Raw genomic sequence first — 12,816 nt, forward strand, 5'->3', positions numbered from 1 at the left:
AGCAGAGTTGTAAATATGTGGTAATTTAGTGTTAACAACTGGGTTGAAAACGTAAATTAGCCACCGTAAAGGGTAAAAAAGCTGACGTTTCGAGCGTTAGCCCTTCGTCAGAGCGATTAGAGGAATTGTGGGTTGTGTGTGGATTTATATGTAGGAAGTGGAGCTACGCCATTGGTGGGAATGTGGTGACGAGAAAACAGGAATAAATTAGTTGAATGAAAAGCGCTCGTTGATTCCGTGGGGATTGAGGGTGCCGATTTGGAATATAAATTTTTGTTCTAGTGTTTTACGGCTTTCCGAACTGCCTAGATGTAAGGAAAGGCCGCAAACTGCCATATGCTGTTTAGAATGATAAGGAAGATTAAAGTGTCTAGCGACTGGTTTGGATGCGTCCTTGTCATTTCTTTCCACATCGCGAAGGTGTTCTCGGAATCGGTCACCCAATCGTCTTCCTGTTTCGCCGATGTATAACTTATTGCAATAAGTGCAAGTTATGCAGTAAATAACATTGGCGGAGGTACACGTAAAGTGATCAATGATCTTAATAGATCTTTTGGGTCCCGATATTTTCTCTACGTTATGAATGAAAGGACAAGTTTTGCATCGTGAGCGAGCGCATTTAAAAGTTCCAGATTGGTCACAGGTTTGAAATGAACTCCTGACTAAAAAGTTGCCTATGTTTTTGTCGCGTTTGAATGAAATAAGTGGGGGTTGCGAAAAGATAGTGCCAGTCTCTGAATCGTTTTGGAGTAATTTAAAATTTTTAAGAATGATAGATTTAACTGCGTGGTTGTGAGGGTGAAATGTAAGAGTAAATGGAATGCGGTCAGTGTTCTCCTTCTCAGCCGTTTGTAGTGCTGCCTGTCGATCGATTAGTTGGGCGCGGTGGTAGCCCGCTTGAACGACAGAAACAGGATAGCCGCGTTTATCGAAAAACTGGCTCATTGCCTCTGATTTTTCGGAAAAATCAGAGTCGTCACTACATAAACGGCGAAGTCTGAGAAACTGTGAAAAAGGTATGGAGTTCTTGACGTGTGATGGATGTGAGGATGAATACAACAAGTAACTATGTGAATCTGTAGGTTTGTAGTAAACACTAGTACATAAGCCGTTGCCTTCAATTGAAATTTTGATGTCTAGAAAAGCTAAAGAAGTGTCGGAAATTTGCCAGGTATATTTAAGAGCCGGATGAAAAGAATTGACGGCGGTTATAAATTGAGTGAGCTCCTCCTTGGTAGAGGAGGTAGCGCCGATGCAATCGTCAATGTAGCGGCCGTAGAGTTGAGGTTTTGGGCCGTGGTATTGGCTAAAAAATTGGTGTTCGATAAAACCTACAAAAAGATTGGCGTAGCTGTTTCCTCGTAATGGGTGATTTAGCTCAGAGATGAAAATACGCTTCAAGCTCCTTGAGAGCCGTTGTAGTTTGAATTTTGTGACACCGGGTATAACAATGAAAAAAAAAAACGACTTTCACGCTGTTTCGAGCGTTAGCCCTTGGTCTTCTCTACCTGTTCTGTTTTGGATATATTTTGAAGCTGTTTTGACGAGTTTCAAAAAATTCTGAAACTTGAGTAGTACTGAGTTCGCAAGTCGATAATAGGTTTGTTGTACACTGATCTCAGAGAGGAGAGAGAAAAACAGACCTGATCCAATCACGTCCACTCGATCACAACTGATGATCACGAGGATTTCGCGAAATTTCCTGAGTCTACTGAGGTCACTAATGACACAACTACGTCTGCCCTGGAACACTAATGAGAAGCTTTAGAGACAAAAACATATTTCACATTTTAAAGAATACTCTCTCGGGTATTTTTTTCCATCTACAGGAAAGCGAGTCTAACTGAACCGCTCTAATTACATTATCTGAGACGGGAAATGACAAAAGGATGATTTAATGCACAACGCTCCTCGCCGAACAGTCCCATGAGGGTTCCAGGAAGACTGCGACACAACAATACAACAGAATTTTAACGAGGTCTAAGTGAATAATTATGTCCACTGAACGGCTCAAAACAAGAGTTGGATGGTTAAATGCTTACGCGGCGCTCTTTTGATACAGCTATTGAATAAAGCTATTAATAAATTTTAATTATCCGTGGACAATTAACCTTGCGGCAAATCAAAACAAAGGGTTTTTTTTTTAAGCAAAGAGGAAAAGGTTACTGGGCTTTCCAGTACAAAGACTTACTTTTAATGCTGTATTTTGTTTGAGATTTTGAAGTTGTTTTTTTTCTACCTCTCTCTTTCAGAGCTTGAGTACTATTTCGATTGCCAAGCTAAACAAAACTTAACCTGTCTTATAACATCTTATGCGTATGACGCTTACATTCACATATTATGATACTAATTCATTGTTACTTTCCTTAGCCCAACCGTATAAAATAATTTGAAAAAGAAACGGTTGCTTGTAATGAAACTGTTGGTTGAATTGTAACTAATTGTAAATTGTTCACTACTTTTGGTCTTCATTGTCATTCCAGAGGTATTATTCTTTGTCTTAAAATCGCTGATTCACCTTCGTATTTCGACCTCGATCAGATAATTTTTTGCGGTACTCTTTCTTTTGGATATTAAGCCACCTTCAACACTCTGTGAAATCTTTTTGTAAGGTGCGCAATATGTTTCACTCTGTAATTAGAGACACGCGTTGAAGGTTCATATAAAGTAACCTATTCTGAGTTATCCTCTGATCTGCATTGCAAGGAAGAGAAAGATCTCTCTTTCTCTCAAGCTTCCCCTTTTTTAGATCAACGAAATCTGAAAACTGTTTCAAATCTATGTTTCGTCCAATGTTCGAAGATTACTTTGGGAAAAAAAAATCCTAAATGCAGGGAATATATTGAAAAGTAATTCAAATGTAACTTAGAAAAATAAAATTGAAGTTTGAATGCGGGGAAAAAGTTGAGTTTGAATGGACTGTCAAGTTACACCAAGATCACTGCAAAAATGCCAGAGAGAATATTACAACCAAATAACGATTACCCGCTGAAAAGCGGCCTCTTGACGCAAAAAAAAATCTACGAAAAATTACTACTTTTCTTTTTTAAACAAAAATGTCTAAATAACGCACGGGTTCTAGTCCGCAGGGATTTAATCACTGAAATTCTGAAGTGAAAAGGTTAAAAGAATTTGAATGATAGAGGGCGTGATACGTGCTACAAAGGCAATAATTTGTTCACATTCGCGTGCGAGAATTGAGCGTCTGATTGCATCAGATCAAACGCCGCTTCTCATTGGCTCTCTAGTAAATAAGTGTAAAATTGCATGCCCGCGCCAATATAATTTAGCTGAAGAGTTTATGCACAAACTTCATTTCCTGACTCAGCGTCACTCAGAAAGGACCTCAGTTTTACAGACAAGAGCTGTTACCAGTGCAAAGTGACAGACACTAGACATGGCAGAAAGAATCAAGCTTACAAGAAGACGACAGGTACATTAGACTCCCTTTCCCTCTTTTAGTTTGCTTTACGAGTGTTTCCTCGTTTCACATATTTATTCCTACTGTTTCCTTTCAGCAGACGACTAAACCATTGCTGGAAAGACAAAGAAGAGCGCGGATAAACCGAAGTCTTGAGGAGCTCAAAAGCTTGGTTTTGTCTGCCTTGTATCATGATGTAAGTTTACCTGGTAAACTTTTATGACTTAAAGTCCCCAATCTCATTCTTATCAAAGGCAATAAGTCTTATTTGAACGTTAAGCCAGCCACATTTCGTTATGCATTCCTTATTCAAACACTTCTACTTTGCTGTATTTTTCTTTATTCTACGTGAAGTCTCAAATAAGGGTCAATATTACACCTAATATAAGACGACAACCTAATCGATGTTTATTTCATTAACAGTTTGTAAACAATTTGTTTTTATCTCGGTAGAATGATCACAACTCCCAAAAGATGGAGAAGGCCGAAATACTGGAGCTCACCGTGAATTTCTTAAAAATGATCCGAGGGCAACAATTGACCGGTGAGTAAGTTTCTTTTGTTAGCTTACTATAAAGCCTGTACTGTGCAATGATCCCAAACGCCCGACATCGTTATGGCTGCAACTCGCTCATCCCTTTGTTTTGTCACATAGGTTATTGGAACAATCCGCAAAGTGAGCCGGAATCTCAGCATAGCAACAATAGAGCAGGATTTAACGAGTGCGCAGGTAGAGTGCGCAGCTTCGTGGAAAACCAACCTGGAGTGAATCCTAAACTGCAGGAACAAATACTTGGAAGTCTGGCGGCGTCTTACCGCTTCAATTTCCACACTAATCAGACACTAATCAACAAGAGCACCTCCGTGTCCTTCCCTCCTGGCCAAGCAGTGTACGTTAGTGGCTTACAAACCACTGCGAAGTCGCCGTGTACCTGTGCCTTTACACCCCCGCCATCTCCGCCCCTGTCAAGTGCATTCCGCCCGTATGACCGCCGTGAAACTAGTACATTGACTGACGCGAGTGGCAATTCACCAGAAAACTGTTATTCAACGGCTGACATCAAAAGAAGCATGGAAGAGCCATGTAAACTCCCGCTTTGGAGGCCTTGGATTCAGTCTTCACAACAAGGACAAATCTAATTGTATGATTCGTTGATTTGCAATGGTTTTTGCACAACACTGTACTGTAGATATTCCTGCAAAACTTCAAATTAATAATACACCACTTCCGTGCCGGATGAGAAGAGGAAAGACAACGGAAGATCCGATGAGCACACTTGTTTGAAAAAACACAAACTGCAGAACGGAGTTGCCTGTCGTCGAGCGTGAGAAACAGTTTTATAACAAAAAAATTAATGACCATTGGTAGTTACAATACAATACATGGCTACTTTTACATGTAATTCATACGAATATTTCAAGAAGATCGATTGATGCTTCGATTAGGTGTAAAAATTATCATTAAAATTCGTTGGCGCTGTTTCATTAACATAAAGGGGTCGGAGGTTTGGATTGTTTGCTTAAAGGAAAAGTTTGGCTCTGGACGTTTTGTTGCTCGCAGAGTTCAACGCTGCTCTCCAGCCCCCCACCTCCCCCCCTCCCCCATAAAGAAAAACAAAAACAAAAAAAATCGTAATTGTAAGTTACTTCTATCGTACATAACGGGATAGCCTTTGACTGTGTATCGCATAAAATATTGCTGCATAAACTCGAGATTGACTTTGGGATCAAGGGCAACCTGGCTGCTTGGCTTCACAGCTACTTAAAGGGGAGGCGACAGTTCACAGTCATTGACGGCGCAGCCTCTGATTTTGCTCGCATTAACACAGGCGTTCCTCAGGGATCAGTCCTCGGTCCAACCTTGTTCGCACTTTACACAAATGATCTACCTGATAATATAACAAATGCAACTGTTTTTATGTACGCAGACGATACCACCCTGTTCTGTATCGGAGACACCGTAGACATTGTTATTGCCGAACTAAATGCTGCTCTCAAGGAACTAGAGCTATGGTGCTTAAGAAATCAACTATTGCCTCACCCCAAGAAATGCGAAGGCATGCTAATTCATCGAGGAAACTTCAATGGTCCACTACAGTCATTAATACTGATGAATCATTGTATAAGATGGGTTAAACACACCAGGCTGCTTGGAGTCTATATTGATAATAGACTTAACTGGGACTACCATGTCAAAGCACTAAAGATCAGCTTTGCAAATAAGCTTAACATGCTGAAGCGCAGCTTGTTCTTACCAAGACCCATGCTACTGGACTTATACTTTAAAGTAATCTACCCATCAATTATATATGGTATCACCGTCTGGGGCGGCCTTACTAATAAGGAGGGCCTAACTGCATTAGAGTCTTTACACTGTAGAGCGGCAAAATTAATTTTTAACTGGCCATGGGATATGCCTAAGTCTGACGTACTAAGCAAAGCTCGATGGTCTTCTATTTAAACCACATATAAAGTTAATTTAGCTAAACTGATGTTCAAAATAGATAAGAAGACTTTACCTATATCCATCTTAGATACCACCGAAGAAGTTGACGTGAATACTAAGAAAAATCTAAGAAGTAATGCCAACATAAAAGTACCAAAATTCAATACATATTACATGAAAAACAGTTTTTCCAGAAGAGGACCTATCGTTTTTAACACACTTCTCCAAGAATCAAATTTAAGAAATATAACCATTAAGCAGCTCTCCTCGTTAGCCTACAAATCAAAGGCACTTTTAAATTTGAACTTTAATTCCATTTCTCCACAGACAGTGAATTTTAAGGACCCCAATTTTAAATATTTTTAGATCTTCTAATTTTGATAGGCTACTTTAATTATTGTATTTTACTACATTTCATTTTATTCCATTTTACGCACGACCCCACAAGCGTGTAGTCGCTTTAACAATTATCGTGTTTAAATAAAGTCTTTGTATTGTATTGTATTGGGAAAACTTGCCTGGCATTTTTGGCATCTCACTGTAACAGAAACTATGTAAATGAAAGCTGTGGACTACGATGGTGGTGATGAACACAAATCCGGGCGCCTTGTGTTATCAAACAGACTGATCAAAGGGGTGCGGTTTATTTTTATCTTTTTCGAATGAAGAAAAGGAAGAATGGAAATTTAAGATAAGAAGTGGCGGTCTAAAATAATTTTTGTTTGTCGGTCTCTTAGTTTTCCGGTAAAAGTGATTGTTCGCTGTCGCTTCTGATGATTCAATCTCGTTCCCAGATTCTTACGTCCATCCTAGCACGACTGCATTGTTCGCTGAGAGCAAGATTGGCAAATGACATCATTTCTTCGCAAGAATGCTCCTCCTGCCTCCTCCCCCATCCCCCCACTCCCCATTTTTTCCTGTCCGTTTCTCCCTATTTTCAATAAATTGCCTCGTAGTGTGTTTTTCCCCCGACTCGGCAACAACGAGAGGTCGTTGGGTGGGGAGGGACGGGTTGGGTATTATGCGGATGACGTGTAACTCAAGATGGCGGCTACGTTCCAGCTTTCGGCAGTGACCGAAGGTCACGAATAAAGCAGGAATGAGGTGATCTTTAACAGGACAAGATGAAGCGTTCAAGGATGAAAGGTACTTTTTGTATGCATATTAGCAGGAATGGTAACAAAGATATGGAATCGTTCATGATGACAAGCTGACTAACGCTAATCCTGTTTAGAATTAGACATGGTTTGATGCTATTCTGGTTTAAAAGATTTAATGAATGTAACCGAAGAAGTTACACTCCTGATCTAAACGCTGCAACAAGAGGTCCTTTTATACGATCTCTAATTAGTGTAGATCACCGTTGATGAAGGCACTAGACGGGAGTGTCGAAACGTTGGGTCTATGAATTGTAACTTCTTCGGTTACATTTATCAAATCTTTAAATCAGAGTAGCATCAAACCATGTCTGGGTTGTCCGCCTGGTTGCCATGTGAATTTTAATATATTCTGTTTAGAACTGTTAAGTGTTTTAAAGATTTTTTTCAAATTAGAGATCAGGGCCGGGAGAAAACATTTGATGTGACCAGTGTTTGTTTTGAAAATTTCCTTTATGGAACTTGTGCTACTGTTAGCAGATATTTCCTCAGGCTTGATTAAAGTAAGAGGCTTCTGCCTAAAAATAAGTGTGCACACATCCTCAAACATCCACTGATACATATCATGTGCCTGGCCTGACAATGTCCTTTCTTGACACCTTGTAAATTTAATGGTTTTAAGTGGAGGGGAGTGAATTGGATGACTGGAATCCTCTGATCTGTGTTCTTTATTAGTCCTGTAGGAAATATTTCGTGGAAATATTCCTCTGTGTCAGGTGTAGCTTCATTGACTTGGAGCGTGGTTGTTGATTGCTCAAATGCTGTCAATTTTAGTGCTTACTTAGACTCATGTGGACACTAGATTTCATATGCATGAGTTTCAGTCATGGTTTGTTCTTGAATTCTTACCACTATTATCACTTGATACAGTTATCCATGAATAACCAGTCTGAATATTATTGAGGTTAAAATGGTTATATGATAGAGCACCATAACATGCAATCAACAGCCAACTGTCTTATTAGTTTTAACAAAATTTTGTTATTTGGCCACGTCACTCAGATGTACTACTTTTGTAATCATACAGGATGGACTTTGGATATGTTTACAGTCAATTCACCACCACATTAAACTTGCCACCGCTGATATGATTTGACTCTCAGTGGTGGCAAGTTTTGTGGTGGGGTCAGTTCGTTGTGGTGGCAAATTGACCGGATACCCTCTGGATTTGCCAGTTTGTTTATTTACTATCATTTCATTAGTTCCCAGTTTTAACCAAAACTTTGAGTTAATCTTTAACTACTGACGTTGAGTATGATATGCACTATATCTTTCCAGTTTAAAGATAACTTGTCTCTTTTGTGTAACAGATTTGATGGTGGTGTGACACAGGTTGACAACCTTTCTTTTAAATGCTTTTTTTAATCATTTAATTGCATCAGCAAGCAGCTGGCCAATCTTGAAAACTGGCTTTCTGTCTCTTGTAATGTTGGTAGAGATGTTGCTACTCCAATTCACACAGTGATATTAATACTAGTACATCACTTTGTATTGCATACCAATCTTAAAGTACAATAAAGTTTTGAAAAGGGCTATACAAATGTTATATTTTTCTATAGATGGTTGTAACAGGCCTTATAATGCCTTATATATGGCAGTAGACAGTTAGTAACCAGCTTTCACTCTAATCTTGGCTTTATTATGGTAAAAAAATTTTGAAATTGTCTTAGAGTATTTTAATTTATTTCAGTGCATGCAAATTTTTGTTCTTAATTTGGTATATTTGGTTTTGTAACAAAAAGACCTTTCTGTTTTATTTTCTTTTAGATGCAAAGGACTTAACAGAGAAACAATCAGAAGCAAACAAGGACATGGTGAAGTGTTCCATGGGGGATGATTTGAATGCTAGTATTTCATTCCATGATCACCATGCAAGTGCCGAAGAAAAATTGATCAAGTCACAGAAGGATTCAAAAGGGGAAGAAGGAAAATTGACCCGAAATGTAACACTCCTGCAAGGCGTGTCACTTATTGTTGGTGTAATGATAGGTTCAGGCATATTTGTTACTCCACGTTTTGTCCTTCTGCATTCTGGTTCGGTGGGAATGACTCTTTTGGTTTGGATTTTATCTGGAGTGATGGCAACTTTGGGAGCTCTCTGCTATTGTGAATTAGGAACAATGATTCAACGTTCTGGTGGTGAGCTAACATACATCCAGGAAGCTCTAGGGCCTCTTCCTGGCTTTCTTGTGAGCTGGACAATGGTACTTATTTTGAAACCAGCCTCTGTTGCCATTATCACATTGAGTTTTGCTTCTTATGTTGTCCAGCCATTTCTTGGGAACAACAACACCGAACCTGAAGACCTCATCAAACTTGTAGCTGCAATTTCCATCATAATAATCACGACTGTGAACTGTGTGAGTTCCCATTGGGCAGGTCAGATGCAAATAGTTTTCATGATAATGAAACTCCTGGCAATTGGGATAATAGTGGTGATAGGAGCTTCAAGAATTGCCAGTGGACACAATGGAAACTTTGAGTCTCCCTTTAAAGGAACTAATACAAACATTGGAGAAATTGCACATGCATTCTTTAGTGGATTGTGGGCTTATGATGGCTGGAACCAACTCAATTATGTGACGGAGGAATTACAGAATCCTCACAAGAATCTCCCTCGTGCAGTAATGATTGCTCTTCCTCTTGTCACTATTTGCTATACACTGATCAATATAGCTTATCTAAGTATTCTGACACCAGCAGAAATGTTGTCATCCACAGCAGTAGCTGTATCTGTTGCAGAGAAAGTTACACCCACCCTTGTAGTTGTTATGCCACTGTTTGTAGCATGTTCCTGTTATGGTGCTGCTAATGGCTCCATTTTTACTAATGGAAGAGTCGTTTGCTCAGCAGCCAAACAGGGACACATGCCTCGATATCTAGCTGTTATCAACAAGCGTTTCCACACTCCATTACGTGCTATAATGTTCCCATCATTTATTTCCATTTGCATGTTAATACTTGGTGATCTGGATTCCTTGCTGAGCTGTTTCAGCTTTGTTGCATGGATTTTCCTGGGTTGCACATTCCTGTCACTTCTGGTTCTGCGCTGGAAGAGGCCACATGAGTATCGTCCCTACAAAGTGTGGATTGGCATTCCTATTGTCATGGTGATGATTTCGTGCTACCTTATTATTGCCCCTTTGTTTGCCAAACCTCAGTCATCATTGTTTGCTCTGGCATTTGTTCTATCTGGTGTACCAGTTTACTTTATTTTTGTCAACCGCAATAATTAGCATTGCTGAGGGAAAAGTGCATCTGTTAGCTCAGTCAAGTAGCAAAGTATCAAAAATATCAAAAGTATCCAAATGCTAGAGAGTTGTACATTCATTTGTTAGGCTCAAAGTTACAGTAGGTTGAGTGAAGTAAGGAACAGAAAAATGTAATTTTTTGGTCTTTGTGCGATACAAATCAATGGTAACGCGATTAACTGATGACTAGTCATAACGTATGTTAATCACTCACGATTTGTAGCCGAAGTTTAGATTAACGTAATCAGAATCTCCCTACAACTCATGGCACGTCCTTCTTGGTAGTTAGATTTGGAAGGAAAGAAAACTGCATGTGTTTTCAATTGTGATCTGAATCGGCGAATCGGGTCATATCGATGACGTGAATTGTTGTAATCGTTACTTGTCAGTAAAATAATCGCAGACATGAAAGTGTGGTGGCCCAGACTTCTAACGAAATTCGTTTCGATAGATATTTTCTCTTATTTCTTATCAACCAATGGGAATGATGCGCAATTCGTGCTAGACTTGTTTGTGTCCCTTTATCAGTTAAGGCTCGTGCAAAGTTTCTTCCCTAACATAAGCCCGGTCCATCGGGGAACATGTTTGGTGACGCTCACGCATAAAAGTTGAACATATTCCTTAGGATAATTTACTTTTGGAATCGATTCCAGTGCATTTACTTGGGATCTGTGACGAAATACTGTTAGAAGTATGCTGGCATAAATTACTAATTGAACTTGTCACAATGAGCGCGCCACTAATGATTATATAACGATACGCGCATTCGGGATGTAGTCGGTTATTTCTTCGGGTTTTGAACATGTAATTGCTCGGACATAGTTTGAAGCTACACTGGTTTGCAGATTTAATGAATGTAACCGAAGAAGTTACAATTCATAGACCCAACGTTTCGACACTCCTGTCTAGTGCCTTCATCAGGGGTGATCTAAACGCTGCAACAAGAGGTCCTTTTATATGATCACTAATTAGCGGCCTTTTTTTCTGACGAGGTGTAAATAGGCGTCAGGAAGCAGACCGCCATCGTCACGATTTAAAGGAGCGTGGGCGGAGTTAATGTGCCAAGCCTCCAAACAAAGGCGCTGGTGGTAACGTCGATTAGTGGTGATAATTTTAGAATTATCCCACCCAATTGTATGGTTGGTTAGGCAAGTAGGCTCCGATAAAGCTGAATGATAATAATGAATGTAATTGCTCAGTTTATGTTGAAGTAATAAAAAGGCTTTTTAACCCAAACTTATCGTTACAGGATCCATTGATTTCTCGACTATCGGCTTTTTGTTGAGCACAAGGAGAGGATATCAAAGGTGAGGCCAGGGGGTCCTGATCCCGTTCTACGCTCGAATTTCTTAGGAGAATTTACGCGTCACATGCACTTTAATTAATATTAAAAGGAAAAACTTCAAATCTCACCCTATTTTACCTTTCTATTAAATTCACGCGTCACAATCATTTTGGGCATAATCACGCGTCTCGTAGTAAACCTTTGCCAACCTCTGAAGATCCTTGCGAAGACTCCCATCATGTTCAAATGTATTAATTTTCCTTATATTGCCTGTGTTCTTACTTTTAACGACGGAACATCATAAGTAGCATGGAAAAATAAGTGCTTCGGTCTAACCACTCGTTTTGTGGACCAGTTGATGGAGACAAATGGTTTCCAGGAATGCGTTGTGCCTGAAAGCTGTTGGAGACGAGGATTAAAAAGAAAGGAAACAGCTGTGACATGCAACGCCGATGACCAGAAAAATCCTTTTAAGAAAAAGGTGGCGATGACAAATGGCCAGTTAACGTCCGAACAGTATCTAGCAGAGAATAAGAAATTTCGCGGCCGTCAATATTACTGAAAAGAATCAGATTTTCTTTGAACAAACAACAGAGGTGCGACTACTAGGCTAAACCATGACGTGTGAATTTCCAGTGGCAAATTATTACGACGTTGAACTACAAAGAGTAGAATAAAAGGGTTTTACATAGGCTACCAACGAAGGGACCCGCTTGTTCTCTCAAAGGAAACGGAAGCAAAGCGAGCAAGCGCAAAAGTAATAAATTAGCCAAACGTTGAAGTATTGAGGTGAAAAATAAAATATCGTAAAACAGATGTTGGTTTGGAAAGAAGGGGTAATCATCCCAAATATGTTTCCCAGACTCTTCTTTGTACTATCTGAACTGATGTTATTATATGTCGTTCAAAAGATTCAAAGGAATGTAGATGAGGTATTCCTTGAGGAAAAGAAAAACATCATAATCTAATGGCACTGATTGATCGTTTATCTCAAGAGAGCAGAGATGTAAAAACAGCATTTCATCAATATAAAGCCTTATTCTGTTAAAAACAGGATTTTCTTCAAAGTAACTTATTTCTGTGGGAACGCTTGCTGACCTCACTTGCAATACCAAATGTATTCGAAAGATAGATGTGTTCAAAGGGTGGGTGAGTTCAGAAATGTCTTCACAGGGTCCTTTATACATATTACTTTGACCTTTAGGAAGACGGTAGAAAATTAAAAAAGGTATTTCCTGGAGTAGTCTCGGACGAGA

At 39.4% G+C, this 12,816-nt stretch overlaps 2 protein-coding genes across 2 annotated transcripts; both read left to right on the forward strand.

The window, feature by feature from the left end:
• Positions 1 to 3,895: 3,895 nt before the first annotated feature.
• LOC113666130 (uncharacterized) lies at positions 3,896 to 5,013 on the forward strand. The gene is made up of 2 exons (XM_027181886.2): positions 3,896 to 3,965; positions 4,077 to 5,013. The coding sequence occupies exons 1-2, from the start codon at positions 3,896 to 3,898 to the stop codon at positions 4,559 to 4,561; spliced, it is 555 nt and encodes a 184-aa protein (XP_027037687.2). The 3' UTR covers positions 4,562 to 5,013.
• A 1,688-nt stretch (positions 5,014 to 6,701) lies between these two features.
• LOC113666139 (b(0,+)-type amino acid transporter 1) lies at positions 6,702 to 11,511 on the forward strand. Its single transcript, XM_027181899.2, has 2 exons — positions 6,702 to 7,013; positions 8,792 to 11,511. Exons 1-2 carry the CDS (start codon positions 6,992 to 6,994, stop codon positions 10,258 to 10,260), a joined length of 1,491 nt encoding a protein of 496 aa, XP_027037700.2. The 5' UTR covers positions 6,702 to 6,991; the 3' UTR covers positions 10,261 to 11,511.
• Positions 11,512 to 12,816: the final 1,305 nt, after the last annotated feature.

Source organism: Pocillopora damicornis, chromosome 5, assembly GCF_964200805.1.
Source record: "Pocillopora damicornis chromosome 5, jaPocDami1.2, whole genome shotgun sequence".
NCBI lineage: Eukaryota > Metazoa > Cnidaria > Anthozoa > Scleractinia > Pocilloporidae > Pocillopora > Pocillopora damicornis.

Bases quoted from the DNA above. Each gene is read 5' to 3' on its own strand.
- LOC113666139 (XM_027181899.2), top strand. From the start codon at position 6,992: ATGAAGCGTTCAAGGATGAAAG. The intron at 7,014-8,791 runs GTACTTTTTGTA...ATTTTCTTTTAG, and splicing joins GAAGCGTTCAAGGATGAAAG to ATGCAAAGGACTTAACAGAG.
- LOC113666130 (XM_027181886.2), top strand. From the start codon at position 3,896: ATGGAGAAGGCCGAAATACTGGAGCTCACCGTGAATTTCTTAAAAATG. The intron at 3,966-4,076 runs GTGAGTAAGTTT...TTTGTCACATAG, and splicing joins CCGAGGGCAACAATTGACCG to GTTATTGGAACAATCCGCAA.